General features: G+C 38.0%; 2 protein-coding genes across 2 annotated transcripts; both read right to left on the bottom strand.

The window, feature by feature from the left end:
• Positions 1-4,715: 4,715 nt before the first annotated feature.
• LOC134741461 (golgin subfamily A member 4-like) lies at positions 4,716-11,447 on the bottom strand. Its single transcript, XM_063674243.1, has 6 exons — positions 11,277-11,447; positions 10,011-10,387; positions 8,050-8,198; positions 6,489-7,935; positions 5,987-6,133; positions 4,716-5,561 (listed from the first exon to the last, which is right to left on the bottom strand). The coding sequence occupies exons 1-6, from the start codon at positions 11,308-11,310 to the stop codon at positions 5,337-5,339; spliced, it is 2,379 nt and encodes a 792-aa protein (XP_063530313.1). The 5' UTR covers positions 11,311-11,447; the 3' UTR covers positions 4,716-5,336.
• Positions 11,448-12,791: 1,344 nt separating this feature from the next.
• On the bottom strand, positions 12,792-14,540 carry LOC134741462 (splicing factor 3A subunit 2). The gene is made up of 3 exons (XM_063674245.1): positions 14,282-14,540; positions 13,410-13,673; positions 12,792-13,204 (listed from the first exon to the last, which is right to left on the bottom strand). The coding sequence occupies exons 1-3, from the start codon at positions 14,433-14,435 to the stop codon at positions 12,837-12,839; spliced, it is 786 nt and encodes a 261-aa protein (XP_063530315.1). The 5' UTR covers positions 14,436-14,540; the 3' UTR covers positions 12,792-12,836.
• Positions 14,541-16,891: the final 2,351 nt, after the last annotated feature.

The following is a 16,891-nucleotide window of genomic DNA, read 5'->3' as shown; positions in this document are numbered from 1 at the left end:
TTTTTTTTTTTTATTATAAACTGATCGGCGATTGGCCCTAGTCACACCTGATGGAAAGTGAAGACAGGGCCTAAGATGGAGCTCACCGGTTCAGTAACAGCCTATTTACTCTTGTTTTAAAGAGACCGAGGTCATATTGATCAGGGAATACAGATGGCGGGAGCGCATTCCATTCCTTAGCCGTCCGTACCAAAAAGGAGGAGGCAAAACGTACTGTGAAACCTGTGGCACCAAACACAATTAAATCAACTGTTTCATCCATTATTTATTATAACTTTGCAAGAAACTATTTAGGTTGGTTGTTAATGTCGTCCGACTGGTGGCAAAACAAATATGTTAATACCTATTTCATACTCACACCAACAATGTTCGCGCTCAAGGTGGCCTTCGCGTGTCAGCAGGGTCGTCCAGTTGAGATTACCACACAGAGGTATGAAAGCGATTTATTAGTGTGCCTGTAGTATAGCGATCGTCGGCGGCGTTCTTTAATATATATATACTAATGCTGTCTCTTTCACGCACTACGACATTACTAAAGGGAAAGCTTTATCCCTTCGGGTGGCAGCACTGTTACATCAAAAAGCTGTCAAGTGGCGGCGCCATTTTGCGCGAAAATGCTTAAGTGTCAGAGGGTCTGACGTAGTCTGACGGGTGGTCAATAAGAAATTGTCGGGTGTTACAAATTTGACGATTATTGTTTATTTTTGTATGAAGGTTACACATAAAACGCATGGCGCTATAATAAGAATGAGATAGGCTATTAATTACGTTGACAAACATATATTTTCGATATATGTGCAATTCGCTAGTCCTCATTTAACCTAGGCCGAGCAAAAGTTTTCCGGATTTTTATATAGAAGAGTCTAGAAATACAAAATAAAAGCACTATTTCAAAGAAAAATAATTTTATTGACAGTATTACACATGTATATACAAGGAAAGGTAATAAAATTATACCTTTGCATAAATCTTTTATACATTACAAGCATGTCAAAGTTGGATCTGAAATCTGTCACGTAAAACATCAGTCAAAAACTGAGTAATCTTTCAAATCTTGTTTTGTTATCATTTATTAATCAAGCGTTTCAAATTATATATTTATTTTGCAGAATGCCTCATAAAATATGTATTTTCACCGACTTTAGTAACAAAACTTCCGATTTCAAAAAAAAAAGAGTCGATTAATATGGCACTTGAAAGCTAAAGTAGAAAGATGACCTTCGTACATTGTTTCATAATACCAAGTTCCTAAAGTTGTTCAAATTACAATTTGTAGGTTTTACAACTACATTAAATAACATTACAAAAATTTATAAATACAATGCCTTTTTTTATTAGAAAACTGCATAACACTGTGACAAAAATCGAAAAAATTATTACTAACCCTTTTTTACCAGGGCTACATTAGTATGGATACGACTTCTGATATTTTTTTTATGTTGAATGTGAACTACTAATAAGAGGTAAATTGTACAAATTTTAGCCCAGCTTAATAAAAAAACCAGTGGTTAGCTAGATTAAAAACAAATATAGCCAAACTGAAACTTTTACGTTTTAGTTAATTAGTTAGTTAGTATTGCTGGGCATTTTCCGCAACTCGACATCCAATGTGTCTATTTTGCGTGAAACGAGGTAGCGCTACTCTAACCACCCCAGCTCCTCCACGAAGCCGAGCAAAGTCTTCAGGTTGCTAGTTGCCTCCTTTAGTGTGCATGGATTCCCTAGGTATTTGCTCCTATATACTTCTACCTGTTTACAGTCTAGGAGAATATGTTTTGTTGTTTCTTCTTCTGCCATGCACGCTCTGCACATGGGGCTGTCAGTTTTACCCATATTATGTAGGTGTTTGTTTAGTGTGTTATGTCCTGTTATTAATCGTACTTTTTTACGTAGTTGAATTCTTGGTGTTTTCAGTAATATTTTGGTAAGCTTGTGGTTCAGTTTCGGTAGAATTTCTTTGGTTTGCCTGCATGTCTTCATTTCATTCCAGTACTTGTTGTGCAGTTGTCTGTGATGTTGTTCTAGCTGGTTGTGTATGTAGGATATTGGTAGGGGCATGATTGGCTCGGGTCCATATGTGTTTCTGAACCTTTCCTGGCCAGTTCATCCGCTGCATCGTTTCCTCTTGATCCACTATGCCCCTTTATCCATTGTACTGTTACTTTGTTGCCTTCTTTGCTCACTTCAGTGAGACTCCGATGACATTCAAGTATAAGCTCTGAAGTAAGTTTGTCGCTGCATAGCGCTTGTAGTACCGATTTACTGTCTGACAGTATTAGTATGGGTTCGTGTTTCACTTGTCGTCTTGTAATAGCATTGCAAGCTTCTATTATTCCTACACATTCAGCTTGGAATACCGTATTGTGTTCACCAAGGGATTTTATGATGTGTATGTTCAGGTCCTCTGAGAAGACACCACATCCTGTCCCTTCATTTGTTTTTGAGCCATCTGTAAATATTCTTAGGTTTATTTGGTTTAGTCCTTCTTTCGGATCTTCTGTTAACGATATGGCGTAATCTCTCCAGGAGATCATAGTTTTTGGTATTTTGTCGATAGGCGCTTACAGCATGGGCAGTTTTGAGATCGTATTTTCATAGATCTTCTTGTGCGATGAGCTGAAAGATGTCCATAGGTTTAGATTTTTCAAACGAAGAGCTGTGGCAGCCGCTTCTTTCTGCTTTTACGTTTGTATCTGCTAGTGCTTTAAATCAAAGTAACCAAACGCATGCAAAACTTTTACATGTGTGTATCTAATAGGGATTCAAATTATACAAAGAAACGTACAAAGATATGGTACACGACCATCCATACTTCCATTCCATACTAATATTATAAATGCGAAAGTGTGTATATCTGTCTGTCTGTGTGTTACCTCTTCACGCTTAAACCGCTGAACCGATTTAGTTGAAATTTGGCATAGAGTCCAGGAGAAGGACACAGGATAGTTTTTATTCCGAAAATCGTCCCATAAGAGGAAGAGGGTGAAAAGCGGGGTGTAATTGAGATAATTAATGAATTGCCTGATAATTCGTTTAAACAATTAAGCATACGCTCAAATTGAATGATTGCCATTAGACTATATCCAGGCGCTATTCTTACTCTAGCTGTGGTTACTAAGTCCACGCAGACGAAGTCACGGGCCAAATCTAGTAATATATGCATAAATGATACTTACACTAAAATAATGTATATAAGCTAAATACTTTATTTTAGTGTGTGTAAGTAGATACTTACAAAATATAAGTGCATATTTACAAAGCAAGGGGAGAAACAAACAGGTTTGTTGCAGCCCACACAGTACATAGTTGTGCGCTTTTTTTGCATACAACACACACTAGTCGGTGGCGTCCTTTACTATGCGGTATGAACGGGTATTCAGCCAGGTGGTGTTGTCGCACGCTGTACACCTTTGTACTGGCAGAGCTGGCAGGTGGTGCATGGATCGGAAGACGTGGGGTGTGGCAATCTATTAGTTCTCTGATCAAGTGGCATCGGAATTCTCTATGAGGTATTTGGTTATTGGCTTTGAACAATATGCAGCAATATGCAGCATGTGCTGCCCCCTCTACCACCACGAGTACGCACACCTCTACTTCTGCTTCTTCCTCCTCGCGTGCGTGCACTTCATTAGAATCAAAGCAAAGCAAATAAACATAAATGCATGTTAGTACAAGCCAAATCCCTTTAGCGTAAAAAAAAACTTTAACCAAATCAAACGAGATAAAAAAATAAACACTAAACAGAAGTATTATCCATACTTTTCTATCTTCTTTTAAAACTGAACAAAATGGCCACACTCGCGACCTTGAATCTTGAGTGTCGGTATGTGGAGTATGGCACTTTTAAATGAAATATTATTGAGTTTTCAATTAAAATATTTTAGACTATCGTTGCCAAATAGTTAACCCAGCGATTTTAGTTTTACTTTAGGTTATTAGTATTATATATACCTAAATAAACGCCCAAATCCTCAGAACCAAACTCGTTCATGGCCCGATTCTTAGAATTAAAATACCAAAGTAATATGTAAAAACCAGTAAAAACATAACAAATGGACGGTAAAACTACTGTAAACTGTTTATTACTTACCCAGGCATATTATATTAAATCCGCATACACTTCTTTAAATAGATACACACTTAAAATCATGTTTTATTGAGCACCAAATATTTGATGATTGCCCTGTGTCCAGACGCTTTATAAATCAATGTGTTTCTACGAATATTTATATTAGAGACACTTGTTTTTATTGCTAGAAATGTTTCTTGTGTTTTCCATAAGCTATTGATAAAGTTTACGCAGCTTAGCTGCGCGCGCAAACGTTGAATTTTCCGCCAAAATATGCAATGACCAATTGCGACCAATCCGTCGACTCCCGACGCCATAGCACTTGCGAACTTTTTAAATCGGTCGGGAGTCGACAGCTTGGCACTCGCGGATTTTTGAAATCGGTCGGGAGTCGACCGTTCGACACTCCAGTGATTATAAAAAGCGCTTAATGATAAGGGTAATCCTAAGGCTAGCCTTATTTTTGACTAGCTTTTCGGTAAGGGTTAGTCTTTCAATGTGATAGCCGTGTTTAAGGGACGCCGATTGAAAGGGTTTTATCGCGGAAAGGGTTGTCCGGTCCCTGCAAATAAACGATAAGGTTTTCTTATAGGTCATTGAGACCTTGAGAATCAACAAGAGATGGAGCCTTAAAAATCAACAACCATTACAATTTCTCACAAATTTATTTTGCACACGCAAATTTTATGAGTACGAGACAATATCTTACGTAAGAGTATTTAAATTTTGTAATAAATTAACATACAAACGAATCCTAACTCATGAGTTAGGAATATGATAATAATGGATTAGATTTTCAGATTTGTTAACAAACAGTTAAATACAGATTTTTGGTATTTATATTACTATCAGGCAAACTTAATGTTTCTAAATATTATAACAACACACGATTTATTTTAACAGTCTTCGCAAAATTCAAAACAAACAAACGGAAATAACACAGGTGGAACGTGGAACTTATACTGAAAGCTGCCGCAATTATAAGTTAAGAAAATAATCTTAGTATAAGGGACGTCAGTCAGGCAAAAAGTACGCGTTTTTACCATGTCTAGTCACAGTCAACAGGCTTATTAAATAATTAGTCCCTTTTAAGTTTTATAGTTTATAGAAAAAAATATATCCATCATGAAGATCTACATATTTACTAGATATTCATACAGTGTCATCAGATCAATTTAATTTAGTCATGTAATTAACGGTTTTTTACCGCTTGATGAAAAAATATAATGGTACCTACATGATATCTATCCGGTACGAAGTCAGTGCCTCAGTGGTTCCGTTCCCTAAGGGGGCTGACAACAGCGGGCAAGTTTTCTTTGCCAATCTTATGTGTTTTGCGCATGAGCGAGGGGGATTTAGGCGCGACGTGGGTTTCGGCGTCTTTCTTCAGCTTGTCGATGAGCGAGGACTGCTTCGCCACTGTCATGGTCAGCTCCTCGTTCTCCTGGCGCAGCAGGGAGAGTTCCACTACGAGCGACTGTTGGTCTTGTATCTGTGTAAATAGATATCGTTAGTGGACATTTTGAAAATGTATAATGGCTACAAGTTTGACTCGTGTTATTGTTCGAGCGAGCGACAAGCGTCTCAGTTTTAGCTTAGGGAAAAATGCTTTCGTATGTTCGGCTGTTCTCTACAGGTCGGATTTTACAACTAATTCTCGTGAAAATTTGGGAGGTCTACAGCTCAGTGTCACTAGCTCCGGAGCTCCTATTTAAGAAGACCGAGTCGGCTCGCGACTATGAACGTTGTCACGTTCGAATAAATAAAAAAAGTTTGCGTCGGCGAGGATTAGGAGGCCGACAAGGGTTGTGGCGGCGAGGGCGTGTTACGATTTTTGTGTTCTCACGCGCAGATTATAGTTACGTACGAGGTCGGTATAAGGTAATGATGAAAAAAAACGAATGTTCACATTCGCACCTGTGCATGCAGGCGCTGGTTGTCTGCGTCGCGGCGCTCGAGCTCGGCGGCCGCGTGCGCCAGCAGCGCGCGCGCAGCCTCCGCGCCCGCCGCGCACGCCGCCGCCTGCTCCGTGGCCAGCGCGCACAGCACGCGCTTCTTCTCCACCTACCGACACACAACACTCCCTGTTATCGATCGAGATACTTGACCAGTCCAGACCGACCCCGCTCTAGCTTTTACCGTGCGATGAGATTTATGTTTTTGATGGGATATTAGATTTAAACATGAAATAAACGCAAAAAAAATCATGCTAATATATTTTTGAAAGGAGCTAGACTGATACCTGATACTATATAATAATAAGTAATTTTACCATTACATATCATAAAAAATATAACTTCTCTATAAAATTTTGACGTTTAAAGTCTGGGCTATCAAGATCGCTGCCGACTTAGATTGGTCTAACTCTAGTTGTATATATACTTGTACTTCTTGAACATAGCTTGTCTATATTACTCACCTCATCTTGCAAAACTTTAATTTGAGATTTAGATTCCTTCTTTATCATTTCCACGTCTTCAATAAGTTCACTCTGTATAGTGCCGAGTTCACGATATGCCTCCTTTTCAACGTTTTGCAGACTCTCGATGAGCGTAACGTTGTGCTCCATTATACGCGTGTGTTCCTTTGCTAGCGCCGCTTTCGACTTGAGAATATTGACCAAAGCTTCCTTATATTCGTTGCATTCTAGGAGAGCGTTATTTAAAGAGCTTTTGTACGTACTAAGTTCATTTTCGAGGGCCTCTTTGGTATCAGTTAAGGATTTAACTTTCTCTTCCAAATGTTCCAATTCATTATCAGATTCTCGCAGCCGCATTGTGAGAACTTGGACAATATCTCTAGTTACAGATAGAGACATTTCAAACTGACGTTTCTCCTTACTTGTCTTATCCACCTCTACTGTGAGTTTATTGATATCATTTTCGAAATCTATGAATTTCTTCTTTGTTTCATCTTTCAGTTCATTGGTCTCTTCAAAGATACTTTCTTTTTCAGAATTTAAAATTTCACATTCTTTTTTTAGGGCATCAAAGTCTCTTTGTAAATACTGATTTTTCTGTTCCGCAATGCCAATGCTATATTTGAGATCCTTGGTTTCTTTTTCTAGAGAGAATATTTTTTCTTGTTGTTGAGTCCAGTGTTCTTGGATTGAGCGACTACGCTCTTCAAACTGAATCTCGCAAAGCCTCAGCTTTTCATGAGTAGCCTCATCAATCTGTTCAAGTTTTGCTTTCATCTCATTGTCCTTATTTGCCAGTTGTTGTTGTAAATCATTTAACAACTCATCTTTTTCTTTAGTCAACTGATTCTTAATGGACTCAATGATAATGTTGTAATGTTCTTTAATGCTATCCTGTTCGGATGTTGATCTACTTATAATAGCCTGTTTTTCTTCTTCAAATTTTGACTTTAGACTCTCAAGCTCAGCCTTGTACTCTCGCCGAATGCTTTCATTGGCTTCTAGTGCTAAGGCATGATGTCCCTTAACCATTTCAAGTCTAGACCTAGTTTCTTCCAATACAGATTCCATATTGGTCAGTTTCTCTTGAAGATCCTGACACAAACTATCTCTAATTGTAATAACCTCTTCAAGAGAAGTTAATTCTACTTGTTTACTGCTCACTTCTTGTTCCAATTTTTCACAGAGAAGTTCAATTTCAGCAATTTTAAGTTCATATTTAGCAATTATTTCCAAGTTATCTTGAGCAATATTTTTACTAGCATTATCTTTGGTTTCAGATTCTTCTTCATCATCTTTCAGAGATATTTCTGATAGCTGTTGATTTAAACTGTCAGTAGTGTTAACATTTTTGGTAGTTTCCTTCATTTGTTTTTGTAAATTAGCAATTTCAATTTTGAGTTCTTCTATTTGCTTGTTATATTCATTAATAGTATAGTCCTTGTTCCTGAAATTACACAAACAATTAATAAAGTCAAACTAGATGGTGGATTATTATATCATTGATCATTGCCAATAAGCGAATGCATTAGATATACCTAATTAATAAAACAGTAAGTACCTTATTTCAGCTTCTTGGGCTTTGATAATATCTTCAGTGGCTACCTTACAGCTTTGAATTTTGTTGCCACTTAGTTTTTGGCCTGAGTGCACCGGCTTTTTGAGGCTAGACGGGGGCTTGATAATTTTCTTATTTGTAACTGGTTTGGGCTGTAAGAAAATTATTGAATGTGGCAGTAGGTAATTAGTTAGAAATATTATTTAATTACAAATCAACTACCTTCTGTGTTTATGTTCTCATCCCACAACTATTCTGCACAGGAATCAAAATAATAATTAATTTTGATTCCTGTGCAGAATACTTAGTTGTTTTGCAACTTCTGAGTACATGCTCTATATACTGTTACACTAAAAAAATGTTGGTGGTTACAACCAGGGACCGGCCCGCTATCCCTTATCGGGGTTTTATAAGGGTATTGCATAAGGCCTAACTCACCATACCCTTTGCCAGACAAAACCCTTTGTTTTGCTTTTAAAACCCCTTATATAAAGATACCACATTTGAGTAATCGGTAGCCCAAATACCCTTACAAAACCCTTATCATCCGCTCACCAACACCTTGCATATTGCTTATAAGGGTTAGCCTTATAAAGGGCTTCCCTTTTAGCATATAAGCGTGCTAATTTATGTCGTCTACCTTGTTCATAAAGCACACATTACTTCGAATCTGAGCGATCGTCGGCGGCGACGGCGGCGTTCTTTGACTAGGCACGTATTTTCTTTCCTTTTCATACACTACCGTAGATATATACTAATCCTGTCTCTTTCTCGCAAAGGGAAACCTTTATAAAAAGAAAAAGCGCTTAAAGATAAGGGTAACCCTTATTAAGAGCTAGCCTTATTTTTGGTTAGCTTTTCGGTAAGGGTTAGTCAAAGGTAAGGGTAAGAATGGGCTTGCAGTTCAAAAGGGAAAGTCTTTCAATGTGTTAGCCGTGTTTAAGTGTCGCCCATTGAAAGGGTTTTATCGCGGAAAGGGTTGTCCGGTCCCTGGTAACAACTGGGTTTTTTTTCACCTTTCACCATCACCAGTGGTAACTCTTTTTGTATTAATATCTTAAGAAATATTTTCAATTAAAAAAAAAATAACTTAGGAAACTATTTCTTTTTTAATTTACTTTTAACTTATAAACTGTAATAGATGTAATTTATTAAAGAAAAAGTGACGAAGCCCTCCAGTGGTGAGGGCGGGATTCGAACCGGCGTCTTTAGCTATCGCGGCTAACGCCATGAACCCCTAGGCCACCCCGCTACGGCGGTGCCCGTCCAAATCTCTTGACTATATGCCATCTTAGTAAGACTAGGCGTCTTTGACCAACTCTAAGGGCAAGCAGTAACGCTTGCACCTCCTATACGAAGTCCTTACGGAATTACGATATAGCGAGAGAGACTGGTGCTGCCATCTATACTCAACTTTGGGAACAAATCAAATTATTTTAGTAAATATTTTGATTTGTGTTTTGGTTTGTGTATGTAATATTTAATAAAATAATTTGATTTGTTCCCAAAGTTGATTACTTTTAACTTGTTGACATTCTTTTCTTAATTTATTTTTCTTATTATGACATGTACTTAACTGATATTATTTTATGAATTTTACTTTTTACTTGTTGACATTTTTCCTTATTATTATTTTTTGTTTAATTCATGTTTATACAATTTTGGAAACTTATTCGCGGCTGGGTACCCTAAATAATATTATTAGTTTTTTTTTTGTTTATTCTACTTTTTACTTGTTGACATATTTTAAACATTAAGTATCTATTATTAATTATTTTTAATTGGTGGCTATGATTTTGTAATATTTTTTGTATGCACATGCCTATATTTAAGATTTCAAAGAAAATGTATTATTGAATAAATAATGATGATGATAACCCAGAAATGAAATCCCAGTTGTTACCAATACCAACTAGAAAAATAATATATTATTATCAACTTCAAAATAAAATAAAATATCATACAGTAAGAAAAGATTTGACGCTGAGAACGGAGCTGCACTGGGACTGCACATCGCTGCTAGTTTTTGCCTTTGCTGGTGTCACAGTAGACTTAAATTTGCTCACAACTGCTAGTGTCTTCATAGTTGGCTTATGTTTCTCAGACTCTGGCAGTTTGGTTGGCTTTACTTTCTCAGGCTCTGGCTGTTTTGTTAGCTTTAATTTCTCAAGGTCTAGCTGCTTTTTTGGCTTCACTTTCTCTGGCTCTGGCTGCTTTGTTGGTTTTACTTTGTCCGCCTCTGGCTGATTTGTTAGCTTCACTTTACTGGACTCTGGCTGTGTTGTTGGCTGTACTTTCTCCAGTTCTGGCTGCTTTGTTTCTTTTGGCTGGTTTTTGAAAGCTGGAATAGAATGGGAAGTATCAAGCACAGAATATACCTCTAGTTCCATACACCTTATTAAAGAAATAAAAAAATACCTACCATACATGTACAGTCAAGGTATTAAATATCTACACGGACAAAGGAGTGCCAAAAATATGTATGTAAACACAACCTTATTGCCCAAACATTAAGGTATTAGCACTTTGTATGTGTCAATATTTAATACCTTGACTGTACTCTCATTTGTTCCCATCCCATGAGGCCGAGCCAAGAACAAATAGGAAAAGTATTCTTATTTGTTCTTGCTAAGCCCTAGAAAATATTAATTAGACTTCGATGAAAAACCCAGTTGGAAATAAATAAATTTCCAGTTGTTCTCACTGAGACAAGTGGGAATGAGTCTGCTTCCACTTTATTCCAGCAGACAAAAAAAATATATCATTATTAGCTAATTGAGGAATATTATTTATTTGGAGGGCCCACCTTGCTTGTTTGTGTGTAAAGTTTACAATGAAAAACTTGAAATTTTATGCTTAATCAAACTTCTTAGCTAAGTTAAATAATACGCATTTAATTTCTATTTCAAATATGGACTTTACCTATCCGAAATCTTTACAACTAGAAACAAGTGAAGCTTTTCACATAAATTTCTAACGATTATAAATTCGTAACACTCATGAAAATTACCTATTGTAAGAGCAAATGATTAATTGTCAGATAAAACCATTTTCATAGGTAATGTACCTATACCATTTAATTTTGACTCAATTTCGATAGATTTATTGAACAGGTTATTTAATTTATGAAATGCTTAAACATGCATTATTTGATGAAATTACACAATACTTACAGAAAAAATCGATATATTTATCTTTCAAGAAGTATTTTATAATAAATTATTACTTACATGATGGTTCAAATCTTTTGGCTTTGGAGAACATTATTTTAAATATAAAATCAATTAAATAAATAAAACAAAACAGTGAAATACAATAACAACGGTCTCAATTGCACACAATACAACACTCAACGGCTCTCAATTCAACGCTCCATCCGTCCGTTGAGAAAACGCGCGCCAAATTACAGACATGGACATGACGAGGACATGACATTGAAAAAAACCGGTTATTATTATTCGAGGGCCTACCGCGAACCACGTTCGATGTGTTGCCTCTATGTCGCACTTGTAAATTCGTATGTAAGTGTGATAGGGAGGCAACACGTTGAACGAGGTTCGGGGTAGGCCCTCTGTATTCTGGCAAAAACCGTTAAATTACGTTCCGTTACAAGATTGCTACGTTCCATATTGCGTTTCGTTTTTAGGGTTCCGTATAATTTCGACACACAAGCTCAAGGGAAAGAAAATTTAAAGGATACTTCCAGTTGAACTATGAAATTTGGCAAGTAATATCGTCATACTATCGTTACTACAAGTAAGTACAGCTAAAAATCTCAAAATTTGTGAAAAACAAAGTTAAATTTGTACAGAACTCTCAATGGGCGAGTCCGACTCGCACTTGTCCGGTTTTTAGGGTTCCGTACCTCAAAAGGAAAAAACGGAACCCTTATAGGATCACTCGTGCGTCTGTCTGTCTGTCACAGCCTATTTTCTCCGAAACTACTGGACCAATTAAGTTGAAATTTGGTATACATATGTAAGTTTGTGACCCAAAGACGGACATGTAACGCAAACAAAAGAATTTTAAACAACTTTTGGGGGGTAAATGAGAAAATTAAAAAATAAAGTTTTTCAAACTATATCGTGTTATATATCAAATGAAAGAGCTCATTGTCAGAATCTCAAATATATATTTTTTACAATTTTAGAACAAACAATAGAAGTTATTCAAGAAAATAGGCAAAAATGACCATTCCCCCTTTATCTCCGAAACTACTAGGTATAAAATTTAGAAAAAAAATAAACAAAATAGATTTTTATAGATCTTTACCTATAGATTACAGGAAAACCTATTAGAAATTGCAGTCAAGCGTGAGTCGGACTTAATTACTTAGTTTTTGATCCGACCCCTACGGGTTTTTTAAAGACATTTCACACTCACGTTTCACATAAAAATACATTGTTTATATTGTGTAATATACGGAACCCTTGGAACGCCAGTCCGACTCGCACTTGGCCGGTTTTTTTTAAAATTTAGTTGGTCAAACTAAATTGTCAGTCAATAAGAACAAAAAAAACTATACTCATCCTTTTCTTTTGGGTGCTAGTACTAGTGTAAAGGGCCCTCCACTTCGCGAAGCCGCGAACGCGAGTGTGGAGCCTAGTTCGCTAATCAGCGAAATCGACTCCACACTCGCGTTCGTGGCTCCGCGCCGTGTAGTCTGGAGCGCGCTTAATCACAATAGTTTTTTGTTATATTTCCATTTTTATTAAATATTAATGTGAAATAAATAAGTTCTTAAAATGATATTCAAAATATTTATTGCAAGCACAACAGGCATACATATTTTACATGGAAGGTGGTGGTGGTGGTACTGGTAGTAGCGGTGGAGGTGGAGGCACTCCCATCATTGGTGCTCCTGGTGGAGGGGGTAGACGCATCCCATGATTCTCCCACATTTTAGGAGGAGGTGGTGGCATGCGTAAAGCTTCCATCTTGAATGCAAACTGCAAAAAGAATTGCTTGGTATCTTTGTTCCAGTGGGTCCAGAACTTGGAATCATGCTTTTCCACTTCACGACTAGGAACCTTGAAAGCAATGGTCTCATAGGGCTCTGCTGCAAACAGTAAGTATTGCCACCTGCGGTCTGGAGGTTCAATTTTTTGTTCATAGGCTGACATGAAGCGATGTCTAGGTTGAACACCTTCCGCAATTTCTGAAATACAAAATATAAGGCCAAATATAAAATAACGTTCAATTTGCAGGGAGTTAATTATTTAGACTTTTGCTTAACCTCTATCCAAAACTAGGTTATATCTCAGTTCAAATTTTACATTCATATAAACTTTCTGTATAATTTCAATGCAATTTTTTATCTATTTATTTGTCAAAAATATGTGCCAAACATTTGATTCACATACCAGGGTAATCCACTTGGAACAATAAGCTCTGCTGGCCATTTTCTGGATCCTTCTGCTTGGTCACCCTGTAACCTGGCCGCCCAATCTTCACAAACTTCTTTGGTTCAATCCTGGGCTTCTCTGGTGCCAGCTGCTGAGGAGCTTCTTTAGCCTCTTTGGCCGCTCTTCGGGCTAAATTTGCCTGATGCTTTTTGCCTTGAGTATGGGCTAAGTAACTCCCCTCATTGTTGTGCAGGGTCAGACAAAGTTTGCACTCGTATGATCCTGTGAACAAAAGTAAATAAATTACATTAATAGGGGGTATTTACTGCAATGTTCTGCCACCAGAGTGCAGCACTAGCCTCTTTAGTTTTAACAGGTTTTAGCTTTAACAGGTTTTTGACAAGTTTTCAGAGTTAATAAAATATGACATTGATGCATCAAGGCGGTTTGTTTACAGAGGACCTACCGGGAAACGCGAATCCGAAATTTCACTATCTGCCTCTTTATTGCTCGAATATGCAAGAGTGACGGAGGTGTTAAATAACGAAATTTAGATTTTCTCGCTTCGCGATAGACCCTCAGATTGTGGTAGTGGCGCCCCCTGCGCAGTTTCGCGTAATATTCCCTATTGTTTCAAGTGCAATACATTGATTAACTAAGTTATCTTATCTTATAGTTTCGGGGGCCCTTACGGATACACTTCGACCCATAGGGATCTTTTGTGCAGTTTAATTTCAGTGGGCATAGGATAAATCTTTTGAGCATATCTACAACCGGTACTTCATGTTATTAATAAATAATATTATTGTTATGAGACACTTTTGTTGCTCATTTAATTGTACTAGAAACATAATCTTAACATTTGATAGCAAATTATTGTAATTTCTTACCCAAGTGATTTTTCATAAAATAGGGATCTTTATTTAAATCGATAGTCTCCAAGGCAAGCTGCCGGAGTCTCTCGCGTCGGTCCCTGTTGCTTTCGGACCATGACGCTACGCCACCACCGCCGGTTTTTCCGCCAGGTCTATTTTGGAAATCCATTTTGGCTTAAGACTAAACTCGCTTAGGTGTATTCATAAGCAATACGATGTTATCTTTAATAGTAAGTAAAAAAATTTTTATAAGCGAACACAGCAACTGACAGCAAGCAACGCTATGCAGATTGACAGTGACGTCAGTGACTCAGTGACACTGCACTGACACTTTGGTGACCAGTGATGCCAGAGCACTGAAAAATAAAATACGACACCGATCTAAAAAAAGGTATGATTTTACCAAAAAAAGTACAATTTCATTTTTTGTTCCAAAAAACAATATAAACAGCAAAAGCGTTTTATAAACAGATAGTAAGGTACAAAAATATCAAAACAAAAAAGTCACAAATTTTTACGCAAATAAATCGTACTTTTTTGGTCTGTCACTATTATTTCTACGCCATTTTGGCATATTTTTTAACCGCTCATACGAAAAGTACGTAAAATCTTACTAAAATTTACGGTTTAGAAAAAGTACGATTTTGGGCGGGGTACGTTTTAAGTACGCATGCTGTTCAAAAAGTACGTAAAATCGTACTAAAAGGTATGATCTGGCAACACTGTTGGTGACAGCACCACGGATTTAGATTTTAATAAACCGGATGGAGTACACGGGCCAAAAAGTGTGTCCACATGAGAAGTCAAAGTGGGCGGTTGCATCTCTTTCTAATTAGGGTGACCATAAGTCATATGTATGTGGGATATTAGGATAAGTTGGAATGTATAGTTTGGCCAAGATCTTTTTTCATTCATGCATAGGAAGTCAGAGAGAATGGATATAGTTTTTTTCTCCTCTGTAAAACGCTTCTCAAAACCTTACTTAATTTAGTCGTTATAAAAGCTGTTACTGATGACAGACAGACTGACAGACGGACAGCGGAGTCTTAGTGATAGGGTCCCGTTTTTACCCTTTGGGTACGGAACCCTAAAAATGGTCACTTTTTTTTCATTTGTAGTCTGCCTCTTTCGCACTCATGTTATGTTCATATACGTAATGGCTTCTCTTTTGCACACTTCAGCTATTCTTTAAGCGTCATCGTAGTTAATTGCACCATCATTCGCTTGCCCTTGTCCCATTCACTTGGGGTCGGCGCAGCATGTCTTTTTCTTCCATACATCTCTGTCACCCGTCATCTCATCATTCACTTGCGTTAGTTTCATATCATCTTTCACACAGTCCATCCACCTTTTCCTCGGTTTTCCTCTCCTCGTACTTCCCTCCACATTCATTCTTAATACCTTTCTCGTCACATGACTTTCATCCCTCCGCATCACATGCCCGTACCATGCTAGGCGATTTGCCCTTACTTTTTCTGTTATGGGTGCAACTTTCAGGCTTCCTCTTATATACTCATTCCTTATCCTATCCATTCTCGTCACGCCACACATCCACCTTAACATTCTCATCTCCGCTACATGCAATCTCTTTTCATCCGTCATCTTTAGGGCCCAACACTCTGATCCATACATGACGACAGGTCTTATGATCGTTTTATAAATTTTACCCTTCAACCGAAGGGGCATACGGGCGTCACAAATGGTTCCCGTAACCTGCCGCCATTTCATCCATCCTGTGCTAATCCGGTTTTTCACGTCACGGTCAATATCGCCATCGCACTGTACGAGCGAACCGAGGTACTTGAAGTCGGAGCAGACCGGCAATGTAACGCTATCGAGTTCTATGGCAGCAAAACTGGAGAGACCGCCAAAATCGCAGAACATGTGTTCTGTTTTAGATCTGCTGATCTTTAGGCCAACATTCTCCAATTTTTGCCGCCATTTCTCAAGTCTGCTCTGCACCTCTAGTTCGTTTTCACCTACAAGCACAATGTCATCAGCAAACAGCATACACCAAGGTGCCTCCTCCTGTATGTCCGACGACAGAGCGTCCATAACTAGCAGGAAGAGGTAAGGGCTTAAAGCCGATCCCTGGTGCAAGCCTACTGTGACACTGAACCTGTCGGTGGTGCCAGCGGCTGACCGGACGCGTGTACAACATCGGTTGTACATTGACCGGATTAGCTCCACATACTTCCCAGGCACGCATTTCTCTTTCAGAGCCCACCACAAAACCTCTCGGGGTACTCGATCGTATGCTTTTTCGAGGTCAACAAACACCATATGCAGGTTCTTTTTGGCATGTCTGTATTTTTCGCACATTTGGCGAAGTGCAAAAATGGCGTCTGTTGTACCTCTCCCCGGCATAAACCCGAACTGGTTTTGTGTTATATCACTCTCATCTCTCAGGCGTCTCTCTCTCACTTTTTCCCATATTTTCATGCTATGTGACATGAGCTTTATTCCTCTATAGTTGTTGCATTCCTGTACATCCCCTTTGTTTTTAAAAATGGGCACCAGCAAACTGTCACACCATTCGTCGGGGATTGTTTCTTCATGCAACAACTTATTGAAGAATAAAGTCAGCCACATACATCCATCCTCACGCAATAACTTCCATACCTC

This window comes from Cydia strobilella, chromosome 5 (genome assembly GCF_947568885.1).
Source record: "Cydia strobilella chromosome 5, ilCydStro3.1, whole genome shotgun sequence".
In the NCBI taxonomy this organism is placed as follows: Eukaryota; Metazoa; Arthropoda; class Insecta; order Lepidoptera; family Tortricidae; genus Cydia; species Cydia strobilella.
This window is presented reverse-complemented; position numbering and strand designations above follow the sequence as displayed.

Bases quoted from the DNA above. Each gene is read 5' to 3' on its own strand.
- LOC134741462 (XM_063674245.1), bottom strand. From the start codon at position 14,435: ATGGATTTCCAAAATAGACCTGGCGGAAAAACCGGCGGTGGTGGCGTA. The intron at 13,674-14,281 runs GTAAGAAATTAC...TTTTGTTCACAG, and splicing joins TTTTATGAAAAATCACTTGG to GATCATACGAGTGCAAACTT. The intron at 13,205-13,409 runs GTATGTGAATCA...TTTGTATTTCAG, and splicing joins GTTCCAAGTGGATTACCCTG to AAATTGCGGAAGGTGTTCAA.
- LOC134741461 (XM_063674243.1), bottom strand. From the start codon at position 11,310: ATGTTCTCCAAAGCCAAAAGATTTGAACCATCAT. The intron at 10,388-11,276 runs GTAAGTAATAAT...ATTCTATTCCAG, and splicing joins CAAAAGATTTGAACCATCAT to CTTTCAAAAACCAGCCAAAA. The intron at 6,134-6,488 runs GTGAGTAATATA...GTGTGTCGGTAG, and splicing joins TTAAAGTTTTGCAAGATGAG to GTGGAGAAGAAGCGCGTGCT.